Genomic DNA, 18,127 nt, shown 5'->3' with positions numbered 1-18,127 from the left:
AGCTTTTCAGTCAAAACTCGTTTTCGATTTCGTGCCGGGGAGCGACAAGGTCTTCACATGTTGTTATACAATCGAGGTGTATGAATGTCATTCATGATGGGGTATGAATCGGAGTTCGCTTGTGACGTAACCGTCTGGATGCCTCCCCGCAGTGGCGCCGACCGCGGTAGCCTAATAGGGTCACCCTCGGCCACAGGTTAGCTACCGAGTAGAGCTATTAGCGTACAGAGCAATAAAAACACAGGTAACTATCGAACTATCAAATTAAAAACTATATTTAAAAAAAGTCTGTCATTTGTTACTGATTTAAAAGTTAAAAATGTTTTATCATTAGTTTGATGATAAAGTAAATGTGAAAGGCAGTATTCGGATAGTTTCAGAGACAATGTCCTTGGCCCCATTGCGTCGCGTCGGCCGAATAAAAACATAGCCCAATGAACAAATACATGCTCAGCTTGCAATCAGATTTGTCAATAAAAAGTGCTCATGAATGTGATTATCGAGAGATAACACATGAAAGTGTGTCCTATCTTATCATTTTAGGGTTCTTCGGTTAAACGTGGAAAATTACACTTTCGTCACGCCCGCGCGCCCCTTTGTCAACGCCTTCTTACATACATTCTATATAATTGGTTTAGGTAAATATTAATATAATGTTGTCCACTTTATTTAATCCTCTTACTTATAAAATTATATTTTGATGTCCTATCGAGGTTTCATTGATCACCGTTCAATTTGAATTGGCAAGAAGTTTTAGTAATTATCATTAAGTCTTTCATTTAAATTCATTTTAAGGTACTAAAATTACCTTTAATAATTTCTATCATCAATTAACTGCTTTATATTTCAGTTCTATATATCTATTATATGTCTTTCCAACCACCAATTTTTAATCTTAATTCAGATGAATTAACATTTTAAAAAGAATAACTGTCAGTTTCTGGTTGACGTTGGTTAAACTGGTGGTTAAATCAATGAATTCGGCTTCAATCTCGCTCATTGCTCATAGCAACCACTGACCAATTACATTAAAGCCAAATTAGTTAATTTGGCTTTGGTCAGTGTTTCAGAAACTAGAGGTATATCGTGCACTCTAACAAAATTAATTAATTAATTATTGTAATAAACAAAATACATCTGAAAATGGGATTTTCCATGCATCTATGAGTCAATTACGTAATCAATTAAAACTCGCAAAAACCTATACCTAAATTATTTGAACAGATTTTGATTGAATTGTGAATAAATTCTTATAAATTAATAAGTTGACCTTTAAACTTACGAGACCACAATCGAAACTGGGGTCAACTTGAAATGGTCATTTCTGAAACAGACCGACGAACTATTGTTAATTTCTTTACTGTTTTGCGTATGAGGTACATCAATGTTTTATAATATGGGTTTGACAATTCATTTTATAAGTAAATTACCGACTTATCATTTCATTTACCATGTACGAGTACGTTGACTTCATAGAAAGGGCAGGTCAGGACGGGTCGCACGCTTCGTTGTTTATTAGTGCACTCGGTATGTAGGTAACATGTTCCCTTTATTTGATTACAATGTATTATAATGGTCCTCTTCAAAATGTATTCATTGTTATGGGTTTCGTTCAAAGTTAATACGTCTATAAGTTACGCTAATTCCCATCACAATACAATACCGATTGTTTTTGTTTAAAGAACAATTAAAGTCAATTACAATCTCAACTGAAATCTGCTAAGTATATTTTGACTGTACAGTTTAAATGAAAATATTGAACCAACAATATTTTAAAAGAGAGCCATTCGAGCGGTCAATGTGTGCGTTTGAAAGAAAACACACGAATGTAAAAGCGATGCACACACTTGGACAACAAATCGTAATATGTTTTATTTGCGTTGCAAGCATGTGTGCGTTGCCCTCACACACGCGTGAAAAGTATTACAGCGGTCACTGTAAGCCACGTTTTACGTAAATATATAAAATGCTTTTACAAGTAGGTACTTTCACAATGCATACTGAACAGGGTTTTTGAAACGATATTTGTCTTTCAACTAACACGTTTTATACACTGTTACTGAATATATATTTAAGGAAAATAACATAATATTAATTGCGATGTATTGCTACTAAAATTATTTCAGTTTGATTAGGGAAGTCAAGAGTTCCATAAATGTATTAGCCATGTAACAAGTAGAACACATGCGTGAGCACGGAGCGACCACGTGCTCACTGCGTGAACAGAACGGCACCTCAGCGTTTCATAGACAAACGGAATTTTAATGAGTATCAAATACAGGAAAAATATCACTTGGAATTTTTATACTATTAATAGTTAGAAAATGATTTACATAGATTGTATGACGCAACATTTCATGCGCTTGCTACACATACGATAACTAACTTACAATACATTTCGCAGTGTTGATGAGACGCGACATAAAAAGATCTAAGTCATTATTTTTCGTAAAGAAAGACTTCTCGCCTCACGTTAGCTAAATTGCCTCGAAAGTTCAACGGTCTACGGTCCGCCTTGCGTTGTGATAGAACCAGGTTCGATACGACGCGTTCGAGTATTATCGTCCCCTTCCTAACCCAAGCTTAGCTTAACGAACATTTTGAAGGGGAAGTCGGAATATTGGTATTTCCTTGAAAACAAGAGTCACTCATGCAAAAGTTAAATTATTGCTTAATTATTTCAAAGAGTTATGTCAGTAAATTGGTACAATGAAGTGTATTTAGAGGTTATAATTGACACTACATAAAATTACTTGTTACAATTTATGTTTTACTAAAACCATAAATAAACTATGCTTCATATTACGCATCTATGTATATCAAACGATTATAAACGCCAAGTTATTGTATTTGGGTCATGTTATTTCAGAATTGGCTAACATACAATTATCTGAATCTGTCTAGAAATTTCTATTCAATAATATGAATGTTAGATGTGTGTACTTAATATAAATACGTTAAGCACTTTCAAACATCCGAGTCTACTAAGAATTTCGATGCTATTTCTAAAATTTGGTAAAAAGTCCGATTTATAACACACCGGCATTGTGACTGGATTTAAAAGAATCTGTCTGTCCGACCACCGCGGTTGATAGCGACCGGATATGCAGACTGATTAATGCGACACTATGCCGTCGGCTGTTGTGGATTCTAAGGATTGTACCCAATTAAACTACCGAGTCTTAAATTACATTGATTTTTTTATCCCACATAGAACAATAACTAATATTGAATGATGTAATGGATAACGATTATTATCAAATTTCCCGACCGCGTCTGTCTGTCTATATATTCGCGATAGACTCCAAAACTTTTTAATAATAGATAGAAGGATTCATAAGAAAGGTTTAGGTATATCATTTATTATGGATTTCGGGTAAATAAATTGAAATAGAACGACAATTCAACAAATAGACAATATAATGAAAGTTAAGATTAAAAAAAAAACCCTTCCGTCAACCGCTGCGAAGCCGGGACGGGTCGCCAGTCGATAATGTTTAATACAAATATTGGCAATTAATCGTCTTAGACAAAATTCAAGTCACGTGGCCAATGCATGTCAAGCCTCGTTACAGTTTTATGAGGTGTACGAATGAGTTTTTATCAACGCATCACTTTCTCAACATATCTGTGTACGTGTTATCTACACTAACTTCATCAACGCACGTACACAGCTACACTTTTATTGCTTAGAATGTAAAATTTTATTCATAAACCATAATATTGACACACACATATACACGCACATTTGTGTAATGATGTACATACACGATATAATGTTGCAATATCGAATGCATGGCTCTGACTTTTTATTTATATACTTAGGGTTGAGGCCTAATATAAATAAGGGTATTAAGGCCTATTAGCGACGAGAAAGTCGAAGGTTTGTGCGTAACCCTTTTAACTGTCATTGTACGCACTATTCACACAAATATTTGAGTTAATCTTCGGATAATGATGAGTATATTGGACACAAATATTTCCTTTATCTTTGTAACTACTTTAAATTTGAGTGACATAACTCACAATTTTTTTCTTTCATTTTTTTAATGTTGGAACTTTTGATTATAGTTTATGCCGCCAATATCTCTTGAGCCTAAACTATTGCCTTTTGAGGGCAAATTTACTGATGAGAGAGTGTCATCAAAATCGTGCTTTTCTCATAGGCCCCAGCAACTCGGGTACTAGTATTTTCCAGTCATCTTGTTACGTTTTGGAAAAATACGTCATTATTATATGTAGATAAAGTCGACTTGTCGTATTTCTTTCAGCGGTGAAGTTTTTGAGTGGAAACAAACTCGAAACTAACTAACAATACAGTGTCAGGTAGAACGACGAGAGTAAATGAGTTCCTTAGACAATGGTTTCTCAGGGAATCGCTGCTGACAGTTGGACCGTTTGAATGAAAATTGAAACGCGAAATAAATGTTGTCATTCAAATTCGAAAGAAACTTACCATAACTAACATGCGTTATTTCTTTGATCAACAGCTGCGGTTCCGAGCACTTGTGCTTGGTCCAGTGCCAGTCCGACGCGACAGAAGACAGCAACAAACAGAACCAAGATGTTCTTAATAGATGCCATCCACAAGGCGCTCGTCTACAGGATAGTTTTCATTATAAAGATCGTGGTGCAGTTTGAGTCTGTACAGGTGACGTTCGCAAGGAACAGCCCGGTCGCCACCGTCGTTATCAACGACAAGATGTACAACATATGCGTTACTTTCAATTTCTCGCCCTTCTTGCACTTGGGAGTCGTGGTTTTCATTCGCATGAGTCTTTATTGTATGTATATATATAGTAAAGATTTTGATACATACGAATAAATTAATGTCTTCAACGACTACGGATTAAATGTTGTGACCGTTATGAATGTTAGACTATAGGCCATATGTTTTATTTGCTATATTACAATTATATACTTAATATTGAGCATTGAAATTTATTATCAAACTAATATATATGTGCAAAAAATGGTATTTATAATATTATGTTAACTGTTATATATACTTTAGTTATTTCAAATTTTATTTATATTAATTTATTGTAATGCTTCGTACAAGTAATATAAATGTCGTAAATAATATTATTAAAATACAAAAAGAATGAGTTATTATTTAATTTTTTGAATTAAAGGCTTTGCGTACAAAGGCTGTTCTGGTGTTGAGTTAAGCACTTATCATCCTTAACAGCATTAGTAGGTAAAGTCGGAATTGTTCTGAAATTAATATGTGTTGTGACTAATAGATAAATGTTTTTCTTCAATTATGTATTCGTTTTAGGTTAGAATAAGTTAAACGTGTTAAATAAATGTGATAAAAAATACCTGTTTTCTTTGTTGAAATTCATACTTTTCAATTTTTAAAAGTGTGTTTATTGACTTCGCAATCCCAACACCGTCTAATGTGAATTGTTGGTGCTGTATTTAATTTTTGCAACATGAATATAAGAGTAAGTAAGTACTGAATTTCTTGGCGTTGCCCATTAATTTCCGTAAGACGAAGATTAAAAAAAAACTTGAAACATTGACTCAACTATTGACCAATAAAGTTTAACAATGATAAATACCTTTTTAAATTATTTTAGGGAGGCAAGGCAACAGGCCACCTGGTCATAAATGGTCACAATCCTCGGCGTAATCTCTTACGCCTGTTATTACACTGGCTCACCGATAGAATGTTGATGGATAGTGCTAGACAGTGACCAGTGAGTGGTACCAGAGCCTGAGCGAACCGTCTAATGTAACAGCGCCGGTGCGCATCGGTGACCTTGGATGTGTTCCAGGTATGTGGTCGTACGCCGAGCGAAGTGTGAGATCTGTATCATAATAGTTTTTAATGCGATTTCATTAAACAGCGATACCGTTACTGCCACATGACACTCGTCTGGCTTAACTTTCTCGCCACAACACACTGTATTTATAAAATAAACCTTGCCTCCGTTTGTCTGTGCGTATATTTATATGTGAGTGAACATGTATGTGTGTGTTTGTGTCCTATTCGCAAACCGCTTTTAACCGGTTCGCGGGCTACAGCTTATAATGCGGTCCATGAAACGCATTATTATTAGATACTAGTTTTTGTCCGCCGCGTGGTCTTAGGCTTTACAAACGGAATTAGATATTTATATTTGTTTATTTTTTCAGTAAACGCTTTTAAAGTTTAGATGTTTTAACGATAAGTATGTAATCGTATGTAAAGGCGAAATATTATCCGTTAAGAGGTAAAGCGACAAGTCATTATGGAGCCGCTATCGAGTATAATGGTATCAATCTTGAATCATATTCAACGTTTCCGTAACTGATAACATCAAGTAATGCAAAACGATAACCGGCGGCAGGGGTACAGTCGCGAAGATAATGGAATATATTACACTAGAAGTAGCGAATAAGTTTAATTTACAACCAATCTCCTAATAAAATTGCTAACACCAGTAGTTACACAGTTAACGGATACACCACTCGGTGTATTAATGATGAGTCATATGTATATGTAAGAAAGCAAGTGAATTAGCATTTTGAAAACAATATTAGTTATAACATTAGTTCTCTGTCTCTTGATCACGTGTCAAAAAAGTAACTGAATCGATTTCTGTATTCAACGAATATTTTAGCCATCGACGTCATCATACAATCGGAATATATTCCTTGATGTTTGACCATCACATTAGTTGGAATGTTCCTTGAAAACCATCCTAGGATAACTCCTTTAAATACACATGCATGCAAAACTTCTTCGAAAAATGTTTAAATGTCAGTGCTGTTTTATTATTGGTGTAGTTAACGTGATTTAGTTGATATTACTTGTGTAGTAATAGAACAATCACGAGACACATTATCGCTTCTCAAGTGCACTTGATTTTAAATTAGATGACGTTTTCTGTGGAACTCGACACGACTTTCATTTCACAAACGAGTCACTAATATAATAGATGACGTCACGCTTAAGAACGTTTCTTTGCGGAATATGTTTGTCTGTTGCACAATTCGTTTCACAAAATCTAGAGACTAATTAAACAATTCGCCAATTGGGTTTTTTTAATGACTTTTTCAAAAAGTTTTTCTTAGATATCTCTTAAAAGAGTTACAACTAGTTACGGCACAAATAGATGTTAATCCAGTTTAACAAAATTTCTAGACAGAAAATTGGAATAGCTTTTAAATCCCACATCGCACACTTAAAAGCTATATTATGTAGGAACGCAGGTATTTTTGATAACATTATTTGTTGTCTATCAGTCTATCTATAGACGCATCAGGCACATAAAAATATAAGTTAAAATAGTTGGGTATAACCTAAGAAATAGAAAATGAAAGAAATTCCAATTCTCATATTTATCGCTCGAAATTTAAGTGTGCAGATTTATAGAACGGCTTAACATAAACAAATAAACTGTTTCTTAGAGATCCATAAAAGGTCTCGCTAACGGCCGTTTAATATTTTATGTATATAACACTAAATGCAAATCAACTCATATTAATACCGTTATAAAGTTTATGGGAATAATCAAATACAATATACTGTAGTGTACTGAAATGTTATTGATGGATGGAAATATTGAGCACCACATCAGTGTGTACGCTAATAAAAAGCAAATAATAACCAGTGCAAATAAATACGGCAAAGTAAAACAAATGAACAGAACGATGTTGCACGATTTGCTCGCAAATGTCAATATATTTATCTACTGTAACGGTTTACTGATCGCCTAACATCGACGCAGAGGATCACAGAAATGTCAAATGTTTTAAAACGACGATTGAAATATTTCGTCGAAAATAAAATTATTCGGAAATTTGGTTTTCATGAATTCAGTAGATCCGTGTCGGTCGTTGCCCCCCAAGTGGCGAACTGTTCCAAAATAGATGAATGAGCGATCAGATATTGTAGGATTGCTTGAGGAGAACATGTTTACAATAATGACCGTTACTGCTGTGATAAAATTCCGAGTCATTATACAATTAACGGCGCCCTATATTTTTCCTGTATGTATTTTAATAGAATAGTTATTCTTGTGACTTCGTTCGCGTGGACTTGGCACATTTTCCGTTTTCTGTATTCACTTGCCTCGTGGTGGAATATGTCTGAACTGACCAGGACCAGTAGCCATAAAATACAATTGATGATTTCAAGAACTTATTTACTAACAACTCTGCTTTAGTAATATTTATAACATTATCGCTTTGCGTGTTTGTTTGTGTCTATTCTTATATTATTATAAATATTACCGCTGTATTGCATAATATTGCGCTTCAATTTCTGTCAATACTAGCTAGTTTTGCTGTTCAAGTTGAACGCTCCGAGCTGAAAAGTCAACATAAGTATATATTTTCCTTATAATTATGTTTGTATCGGTGTAGAGTAAAACAGGAACAATCACAAATAGAACACAATATTTATATAAAGCAAAAAACGAAGGCTCTAATTATCAAAGTTAGCAAAAGCGTTTTGACGTCAGCAGAGTCCGTTACCAAGCACTTAGTGTCACATGACATGTATGTATGTAATACGAATCTCTCGATTAGAAATCATAAATAATCTGACTATGGGCAAGATTGAAGTACAATATTATTTACGTGACGAGACAGAAATTAAGCCAGAAGAATCCGAAAATCGTGCTCTAACTAACACATCTGTGGCTGTCGTTATAGTACATAACAAATTATTATGCATGTCTTGTACCTCTAGATATTTACGAGTATGACATTTAAAATTATAATAATAATTGGTATTTACTATATGCTAAATATTTGAGCAGAAAATCACAATAACCCTGTAATACCACTAGAGCAACACAAATCCAGTAATCAGCCGTCAACCGTCAATAGCTCAAACTAAAACGTATATTTCTTTTTAAACTAATGAGCTGGTTACACTAATGTCACTTGTTACTGTAATGAGACCATTGAAAATAACGAAATAACAATAAAACACAACATACGTTAATGATATGATTACGTAGTCTTGTCGGCTATTACCTAGGCTTCGTTAGGCTACATTTGACAAATCATTGCCGCTAACCAGCCTATTTGACATTGATAAACATTTTGATATGTATGCATTAAGTTATTTTCAATAATTATACATGCTTAGACATTCGCTTTATAGATTTATACTATATTATCATTTTAGACAACATTTTTAATGTAGCGTTTTTCATTGGAAGTCATTGGAATAGAGTGTATTAACCGCTCGCAAAACTTTTAATGTTGGTAGTGAATTTGCAAATCATTGAATATGTTCGATTTCGTTATATAATATTTATATGTGTGTTGATGTTGTCTGTCTGTATCGAGGAGCGCAATTTTCGATTCGGATCGTGAGTTTAACATACTGTCTGCGCCTGTAGGGAGCGGCTGGTTCGGCGCCATCGCTCTAATGGCTTATTGTCATGAAAATTCACCATTTCATACATTGTATTATACAAACCTTTGCTAAGCTAGACTTTTTTATAATCCACGCGTTGGTGGAAAATAAATACACTCCTAGGAATTTATCGTAATTATATTTAACGTATAACTAAGAATTGCTGTTATACTGTTGTTATAAAGCTGAAGAAATTCCTTGTTTGTGCATTAATCTCAATACCTACCGGTCCGAAAAATAATGAAAGTTTATATTGTTGTTTGAAACATTTGCACACTTTCTATTGCTAACACAAATATTTGAAAACTACATTGAGTTTGCCATCTCACTGTTAAGGGCTTTATTTGGAAAATACGTAATTGTTTTAGCAATTATTTAAAGTAACAAGATTTAATAGGGACCCTGTTTCTCGTGAGTGAGTTTTATAAAACTCAAACCCAATTTTATTAGCAGAGTCTAGTGGAGGACGCGTTATCTTATCAAGCGAGCAGCGGTAATCGATGCCATGAAACCATAGGCTCGGGCTTACGAGACGAATAATTTTGCTGATTACAGAATTAATAGAGATTTTGAATCAAAGTCTACTTTAGAATCTCCTTTAATAAAGAAATGTCACAAATGTATGGTTTAAAAAAACAACAATTACTTATGTTATGAAATAAGAATGAACTTATGATACGTCATATAGCCTATGACGAGTAATATGGCACGAAAAACCTCAATATATCACAAAATCGGCTCTGGCGCAATAGCACATTTATATTGATGTTGTTCCTTACATGCGGTATCCCATAGATACCAAATCTTGCTAATATTGTAAACAGACAGATTCGTATGTTTTATAATTAATCACTAGTCTCGACCACGCAAATCAAAATAGACATTCGCTGTTTAAATCAAGTGGTTCCCTTTCATTTTAATTCCCAAAAATAAATGTTTATATCGGAGAGAAATCGCGATTTGTATATTGACGATAATAGACTACTAAACCGCTGAGCGTTCGATGTGTGCAATATTACTAAAATTTTAATTCAACTTTTATAACGATTAATTACTAACTAATTAGTACCTACAATTATAATAAGTGTTGAAATTAATTGCATCATTGTTATAAGCACTATTATAATATGTTGCAATGGCACTAGGCAGTAACTTTATCTTAAATTTTATTATTTCAAAAGTGCGGATAACATTCGAGCACGTTCGCGAAACCGAACTAAAGAGATCGCGGTAGGTTTCTACCATTAATCATAAAGCTGGGGCCACACATATTATGATCTTGATAACATACCGTGCTCAATAGTTTGTGATGCAGGTTTCCGGTATAAACGAGCCGGGGTAATTATAAATACAAGAAACATAACTTAAATGCCCACAGCTACTGCCTCTTTATACATAAATATGCTGAAGTGGCACTGCCGGCTCGTTTACCGCCTGCCTTCTAGCAGGGCGAATACAAATGAACTCCACATATAACAGAATGTTAAATCAAACTGATATTTTTTTTTAAGTTTTTAAAATTAAATTTCTAACGAAATCTATTTCTAGTTTCCAGTACATAGTCCGATCACAATAGTTAAAGTCATTATAATAGAGAATTGTTGCAACATTGCGATTTGGAGTTTAATAACCTCTCACTGAATTAAAATTGGCTGTGATAAAAATAGCTCTTTGATATTACAATCAGCCGATTTGGCACCATTATTAAAAAAAGACGACTATACACATTTCTTTTTTTCCTTACAATTGAAACTCAGGACAAATACTCATTCCAGTTTCGTATACTATGTTATGGTAGCTGTCAAATAGCTAATTATGTTCTAAAAATCGTGCAAAGAGGGGCTGATTCACTAGCTGTTACGTCAGCTGCAGTCGCCGTGTCTCAACGCCCTCATCGGTATTTCAAGTGTGCCCAAAACAATTGGCTCGTGAAAGCAGGTAATCTGCAACCTCCCACAGCCCACTTGTCTATAATCATGACCTATATTATGTATAATATTAAACAAAACGATCACAGTACTACTTGTATGATAGTTTGTATGCCAATTAAAATACAACTGGATGTTGTAATGCAATTTGATAAAAATAGAGTCTGGACAAACGACATAGGGACATAGGGTGCTTGATTAATGATAAAATAAATTAGGCGCCGATGGATTTACACAAAACAGAAAAAAAAAATTAATTTAAGTATTATTTGTTAATATTTAATTATTTTCAAATATCAATGAAGTCACAGTATCGTTTAAAACTGTGGTAACCAATGGTTGTGACAGTAATTAGACAAATGGGTGAATTGTTTTGTATTAACAATAAATCCGCGGTGCCGAGATTGTTGCGTTCTTAAGAATCTGTTCGTTGATGTCTTTTCTTTTCCGAGTACAAACCAAACGATAATGCAGTTTCTGAGAAAGATAACGTGCGCTGTTTGAAAAACTCCGAGTCCATTGTTGCGACCAACAATAATGTTTATTCAATGGTGTTATAAAACGGTTAAGGTTTACTATTATAATATTATTTACCTGTCGTGTGTTTTTTTAAATATTTTTTTTCACGCGTATGCAAAGGGTTTTAAAGCGAGCTTTATCTGTAACGAGTAACAATCATCTCTTGTATTTACACAGCGACGGTTTTCGATAAAATCGCTGGATACGTTTATGAATAATACATAAATCGCTCAACATTTGTTTTCGTTTCAATTCACAAGCCATCAGCTTTTTGCAGAGTCAATCATTGTTTTTCGATCTATTACAACTAATAATATGTCGACGAAGTCATTTGTCAGAATATTTTATTACAGTGTGTTATTGTGTATAATATTACATTTCAATTGAATTATTATTACTGCAACATAATGGACTGAGGACTAATTTGTCTGAACAAAAGGTACAATATTCCGTGCTATAAATCAGAGTTCAGAACTATTCCCGAGTCTAGACAGCTGGTTGAATATGTTAACGGCGCGGGCGCAATCGAACAGCGCTTGCGACCCTTCTGCGTGTGTGTGTGTGCTTGTGTGTACTATCTGTGGGGAGCGCTGTGGCTGTGTGTGCGTGCGCGGGGAGGGGAGCGGTCGGCGAGCGGAGTCAGTGGAAATTTCCATTGCCTAAGCGTGGCTCGTAATTCGGTTGAAACGGCGCGGGCGCAGCGAGTCGCCGCCGCCGACGCGCCCGCCTTTTCTACACTGCTCACACCGATAGAGACCGATTTCGTTTCATACTTCAGTTGAATTACGAAAGAATCAATAAAGCTATCGCTCATGTTGCTGTTTTTTCTGAAGTTGTTATTGATTTACATAATGCGCTCACTATTCATGTGATACAATATTTTAAAGAAACTCGATTAAGAATTTATTAAATAAATTACACATTTAAAGATACGGAAAATCTAAGAAACCTTTTACATTATTTATCTTGTCATTCTTCGCTTTGTTTCTCGGAAAGAAACAGAAATTACCTGCTTTAGAAAATACTCGTTAAATGAATAATTCTCATTACTCTGCACGCGGTGAAATCCCCGAACTAATACATTACCGAATCAAGGTATATCTGACATTGGAAATAGTTTACATGCATTGTTTGCTTTAGGAAACTACTTTTTTATTATTATATTGATGAAGGATTTTATAACTATTACACTTAATAATTAAAATACGAGAAAGTGGACTAAAAAGATAAAGTAAAGGGTTTCTAGACCTGACTTTAATGCTAAAATTCTTAACCAGAAGTAAATAGAGGTTAGAATTGGTGTTTGACCTTTTGCAATATTTTAAGAATATACTTTTGATTATTTTATTGAATAAAACAAAAAGCATTATTCTTGTCAAACACCCAAATACGACGAGACGAGAATCTCTCGTACATCAATGTCAAAGAACGCGTTTGAGTCTTTTCTAAACACAGGGATGAAATACCTACCGTGACAAGAGTTCAAATCAATAACAAACTAACGAAAGAAATGTTTACAAGCTTAAAAATGAGAATGAACTCATTTAAAAAAATACTGTGTCATTGCCAAATGGCAGAGTACCCAGTTTTTATACGACTTCTGAAGTCGAAAGTCAAAAGTTTTGTAATTACTTAATTTTTGAAGTGTTCATTGAATTCCGAAGTAACGGTTTCATTACAATTATAAATAATAAGGTGTAACAACGGATACACATCCGTGCAGTAACTCATTGTCTTACAACAGACGGATTGTTTATTTTCTCGTTTTATAACATTTTCTTCTCATCATAGCAGTCGATGAGATAACGAAAGGGAAAAAAATGATTTTAAACGTCAGAATAATGTATACCTTAGAAAATAATTAAAAATTGATAATCTATGTTTACAGAGTGAAGTCACAATATTTTAAAACGATAAAACAATCTTGATGCTAATCTACGACTTATATGAGTATAAAACCATATTTCAATAAATTTCAATAAAGATTACAAGTACCCACGTCAACTCGCTTTTTATATTTAAAGCAAGTTAAACAATGAACAGTGTGGTCAACTGTACATCGCTTGCACAAAGTCGTGACGCCGAAGCGAACGTTTTATATTCATAATTACGTGCCTTTATCGAAAAATAAATTGTAAAGTATTTCACATGGCCTATTTTGAAAAAGAATTTGTTAAAGGAAACGACGAAACTCAATATTGTTTATAGTTTCAATATTTACACTTGTGTTGCTTAAAGCCATTACTTAAAGTAATCAAATGAATGTACAACTTGTAGAGACGGCTCTAGTTGCTTGGGTTTTAAGTAAATATGTAATTTTCAAACTGAAACATACATTTTCTTAAATGTATCGATGGCATTACGTCACCACGTCATGACTAACAAACTCATACCGACTACGATTAAAAATGTTAACAAGTCTGAAAAATAATTTACGGAAAAATGAATTCTATTGTTATCAAGTGATACTGAAACAAAACTAATATCGTTTGAATTTTTTTTCGATTATTTCGTTAACTCGCGAGGTTTTTGCACTTAGATCGAACGCGTAAAACACATTTTTTATCGTTCAATTAGCATAGCTATGTGCACTGCAAAATACTTGTTTTAACTTACTCGATATAGTCAAACGATGCCAAAAAATTACCAAAAAACATACGACGTTTTAGCAACGGTCAAGTCGTCCAATCCAACATGATACTATGTGTAGGTAGGTAGATATGTTCAATTATTTAAATATTCAGACGGAAGTATCATTGTATATATTTTTTTAGATTAAACTTAATTTAATACTACTAAATATTTTATCAGACACATCATAATGTACATGCTATTTGGATTCCCTTTTATTTTCAAAACTTTTCTCGAATATAAATAAAAATTGAATATTCGATATCGTTCTAGTAAGTTATACCTAATTGCAATTTCATGGCATCGATTTTAATTAAACCCATAGTGAGTGAGTTACAATATTCTTAATGTTATTTTGCAATGAAATCGCGTTTTAGTATATCGACATTTGCCTAGCTTGGTAGAGTCATAAGTTTCATTAATTCTTTAAGTCATTCATGTTCTAGATTGTTCTAGTACTCACAATAAACTTAATACCTGAAACGATTTTACCGCAAAGGCATTTCAAATGTTTACATGCTCGTTGAAAAACCTTGCACTTACGTTTATGCGCCATTACCGTCATAAAATACCTGCGGTGGAGGTGCAGTGGACAATGGTTTTTATATACTTGTAACGTAAAGACTATAATCCCGTTCACTGACATTTGACTCGACGCCATCAATCAAAGAGAGCGAATCATGTGGTAAACGCCTAGACGTGGAAATAAAGATCTAGGTTTTAATCAAGCGGTGAAAACGAATCGTGAAACGAATGAGCGACCGCGTAAAAGTTAAGGCTTGCGCATATCAGTCGAGATCCACAAGTTACTGTTCACTCCTCGGGTGTCTGCACACCTGCGACTGTGCGCGTTGCTTTAGTGCGATTTACAAGTTCAAGCGGAAAATACTTAACTGTACTCGGCACTGATTCGTTTTTAAGACACACGAATTTTAGCTCAGCATTGTATAATGTACAGGGTTTGAAATCGCACAGCTCCCTCGAGTTTATGATACTTTAATAAGTAACAACATTAGGCAAACAGCTGTTTTGGTGTTTAATATTATAAGTTTATCAATCATTCATTTCAGCAGAATGAAGTTCACAGCATTTTATTATCGTCATAAAAAAACTGACGATTTGGAAATAGCACTTTTATTGCTAAATTATCGCATAGCATCCTAAGGTTTAGTATTAGATACATAAAATAAAATTCGCCTGTTTTTTACATAATAAACTAAACGTAGAACTTACCTTAAATACCGCGGGAGCTAACGGTATAGCAGCTTGATTGTGTAGATGTTTTTTCGACATTTTCGGTTCCTTCCCGGGCCACGTCCAAAGATGCAAGAGTCGCTGTCGGCACAAAAAGTTGAAACTATTTCTCTTTTTGTTAAAAGAAATTTACGAGTAATGACCGAAAGCGACTCGTGATCTAAAATATCGCCGCCGTCAAATGTCGCGATATAATATTCGCAATGCGAAACGGTTTTTTTGTTTTTCGTTCGCCGTCTTGGCAATTTTTTTTTTTACTTCTCGTGCGTAAATTTTTTTTTTCACAGTATTTTCGTAAGAGAAAAAGTTGGAAGACGCGTCGGCAAGAGTACGTGTTGTCACTTTTGCGGTCAGGTCGGCAATGAGCGGTGGGGCGCGTACGAGCGCGCCGAGCGAGTGATTCGAGTTTGGAGCTATCGGTGGCGAAGAGCCGGCGCCGTGACGACACCGCGGCGCTGACGCCAGAGACGCGCTCCGTCACACTCCAGACGCTACTTCTGAATCTCGTGCACCACTCGGACCGCCACTCTGTCTTCTCGCCGAAGATCACTTGGAACGCGCAATAACAGTTACGAATCGATCGCCGAACATTTTAAGTAGAGCATTCGCACATAGAAGATTTGCTTTCGCTAGACTCAACGTTCATTTTATAACTAATTATATGTTGTCAAATCAAGACTTTCCAAAAAATCGAAATCCGCATAAGAACAGCGACGCGTATATTCTGAGAACATGTTTAGCGCTTCTTGGAGGAAGATAGCGCTTTGTTGAATGAAATGGATTTATACCTGAGTCCAAACAATTCGAAGACATCGACACCGTAATAAAAAAAAAAAAAAACAAACAATTGCTGCTTGCTTCTTAGCGAACGTTTTTAAGTCCAAGTTAAGTGGCCGTGAACAAAGAACATAGAGATTCGTACTCTCCGTTAAAGTCGAAGGATACCCGCAGAATATTTCGTAAATACATTATTAATCATTTAGTTTAATTCTAATTTGATTATTAATTCTTTCTTCCACGAAATATTCCTGAACTAAAATAATTAGCATCCACATCCAATGCGTTGAAAACATGTTGACGTTACACAAGATTTTGTAATTGATCGATGCGAGATAAAATGCATGTCGTCTGTGTAAGGACATGTTTGAATTGCGTTACTCGTAACTTTACTTCTCAGACGAACACCTCCACTTCAAAGGAGGGCAATCAACTGATTGAAGTTCCTCATACTCAAATGCTTAATAAAAGTTAAAATATTCTGAACTAAAGTCTCAAAGTCTCTATTTACCTAAAGTTTTATACAGCAACAAATCTCTTTTCAATCACGTTTTAAACATGTTTTTTAATTGTTTAAAAAAGTATATATTTGTTTTTTAAAAATAAACTAAAATCCCTTAGATATGTTATGTTCAACGATTACAAAACTAAACGTTTTAAGGATTGCGTGTCGTAATATACTCGATACAGATATTTCTAGAACATTCTAAAGCTTCTACTAAGTTCAGGAACATTCGCATGATAGTTATACACAAATAATAACAACTGAAATGGTCTGTATATTCATAACAAACGTTTTGTCGCGTTACCAAAAGTGTCCGGCAGTGTACATGCAATATAAAATAGCCATTAAATTATTTATGACAATCGTTCCTTGCATCTTGATTACATTTATGGAAAAAACCCAGAGCACGTAGGTTTCTAACAGCAAAGCGTGATGGTGCCAAAACAAAGCTTTGATAGATGGCTATCAATGTGACGCTTTTATTGAATAAAATTACAGATTATTTTTTTATATCAGTTTTTGTTATTTATTTTATATTGTATCGGTAAATAATCAATGTACAAAAGAAAATAACATGAGATATGAATAGGTATTTTAATCTGTATCCCAGTAGCCTTGTAAGATATGGGCCCGCTTAAATCGCACAGAACATATTCGGACATTATAATAATTGTGATGTATAAAGTAACTTGAGTGTGAAGGACCTTAATTCTCCACAATGTCGACGTCACCACGATATAATATTTAGCTAAGAAAGACTTACGTCTTCCAGTGTTGTAAGTAGTCTTTTCGAGACCCAATATGAAAAAAATTTGGTGTTTCTAAATATTAGGTATAGGTACATAACTCTTAGTGCATAAAATATCATACAATCATTTTTTGCTGGATAAGTTTTAAAATTACCGATTACAAATTGAAACGTAAACAGGATCAGTTGCTAACATTTTAGCTAATGTTAAAATAATAGATGACATAAGAATCGTAGAATTAATACCCGTGGACTTTCACGCAGGATATGTTAATTTAAATAATTGTATTAACTAACATGACTTTGTATTTTTTAAAAGTTGAAAAAGAGTAACTATTGAGTTTCTTGCCGGTTCTTCTCGGTAGAATCTACTTTCCAAACCGGTGTTAGCTTCACTTAAT

General features: G+C 34.3%; 1 protein-coding gene across 1 annotated transcript in view; it reads right to left on the bottom strand.

The window, feature by feature from the left end:
* The window catches only part of LOC124542851 (proton-coupled amino acid transporter-like protein pathetic), a 34,521-nt gene extending 18,424 nt beyond the window's left edge, over window positions 1-16,097 (bottom strand). Inside the window, exon 1 of the mRNA XM_047120735.1 lies at window positions 15,676-16,097. Coding sequence (XP_046976691.1) covers window positions 15,676-15,735 — 60 coding nt within the window. The 5' untranslated portion in view covers window positions 15,736-16,097. The remainder of the gene's footprint in view (window positions 1-15,675) is intronic.
* Between the last annotated feature and the right edge of the window lie 2,030 nt (window positions 16,098-18,127).

Source organism: Vanessa cardui, chromosome Z (genome assembly GCF_905220365.1).
Source record: "Vanessa cardui chromosome Z, ilVanCard2.1, whole genome shotgun sequence".
In the NCBI taxonomy this organism is placed as follows: domain Eukaryota; kingdom Metazoa; phylum Arthropoda; class Insecta; order Lepidoptera; family Nymphalidae; genus Vanessa; species Vanessa cardui.
This window is presented reverse-complemented; position numbering and strand designations above follow the sequence as displayed.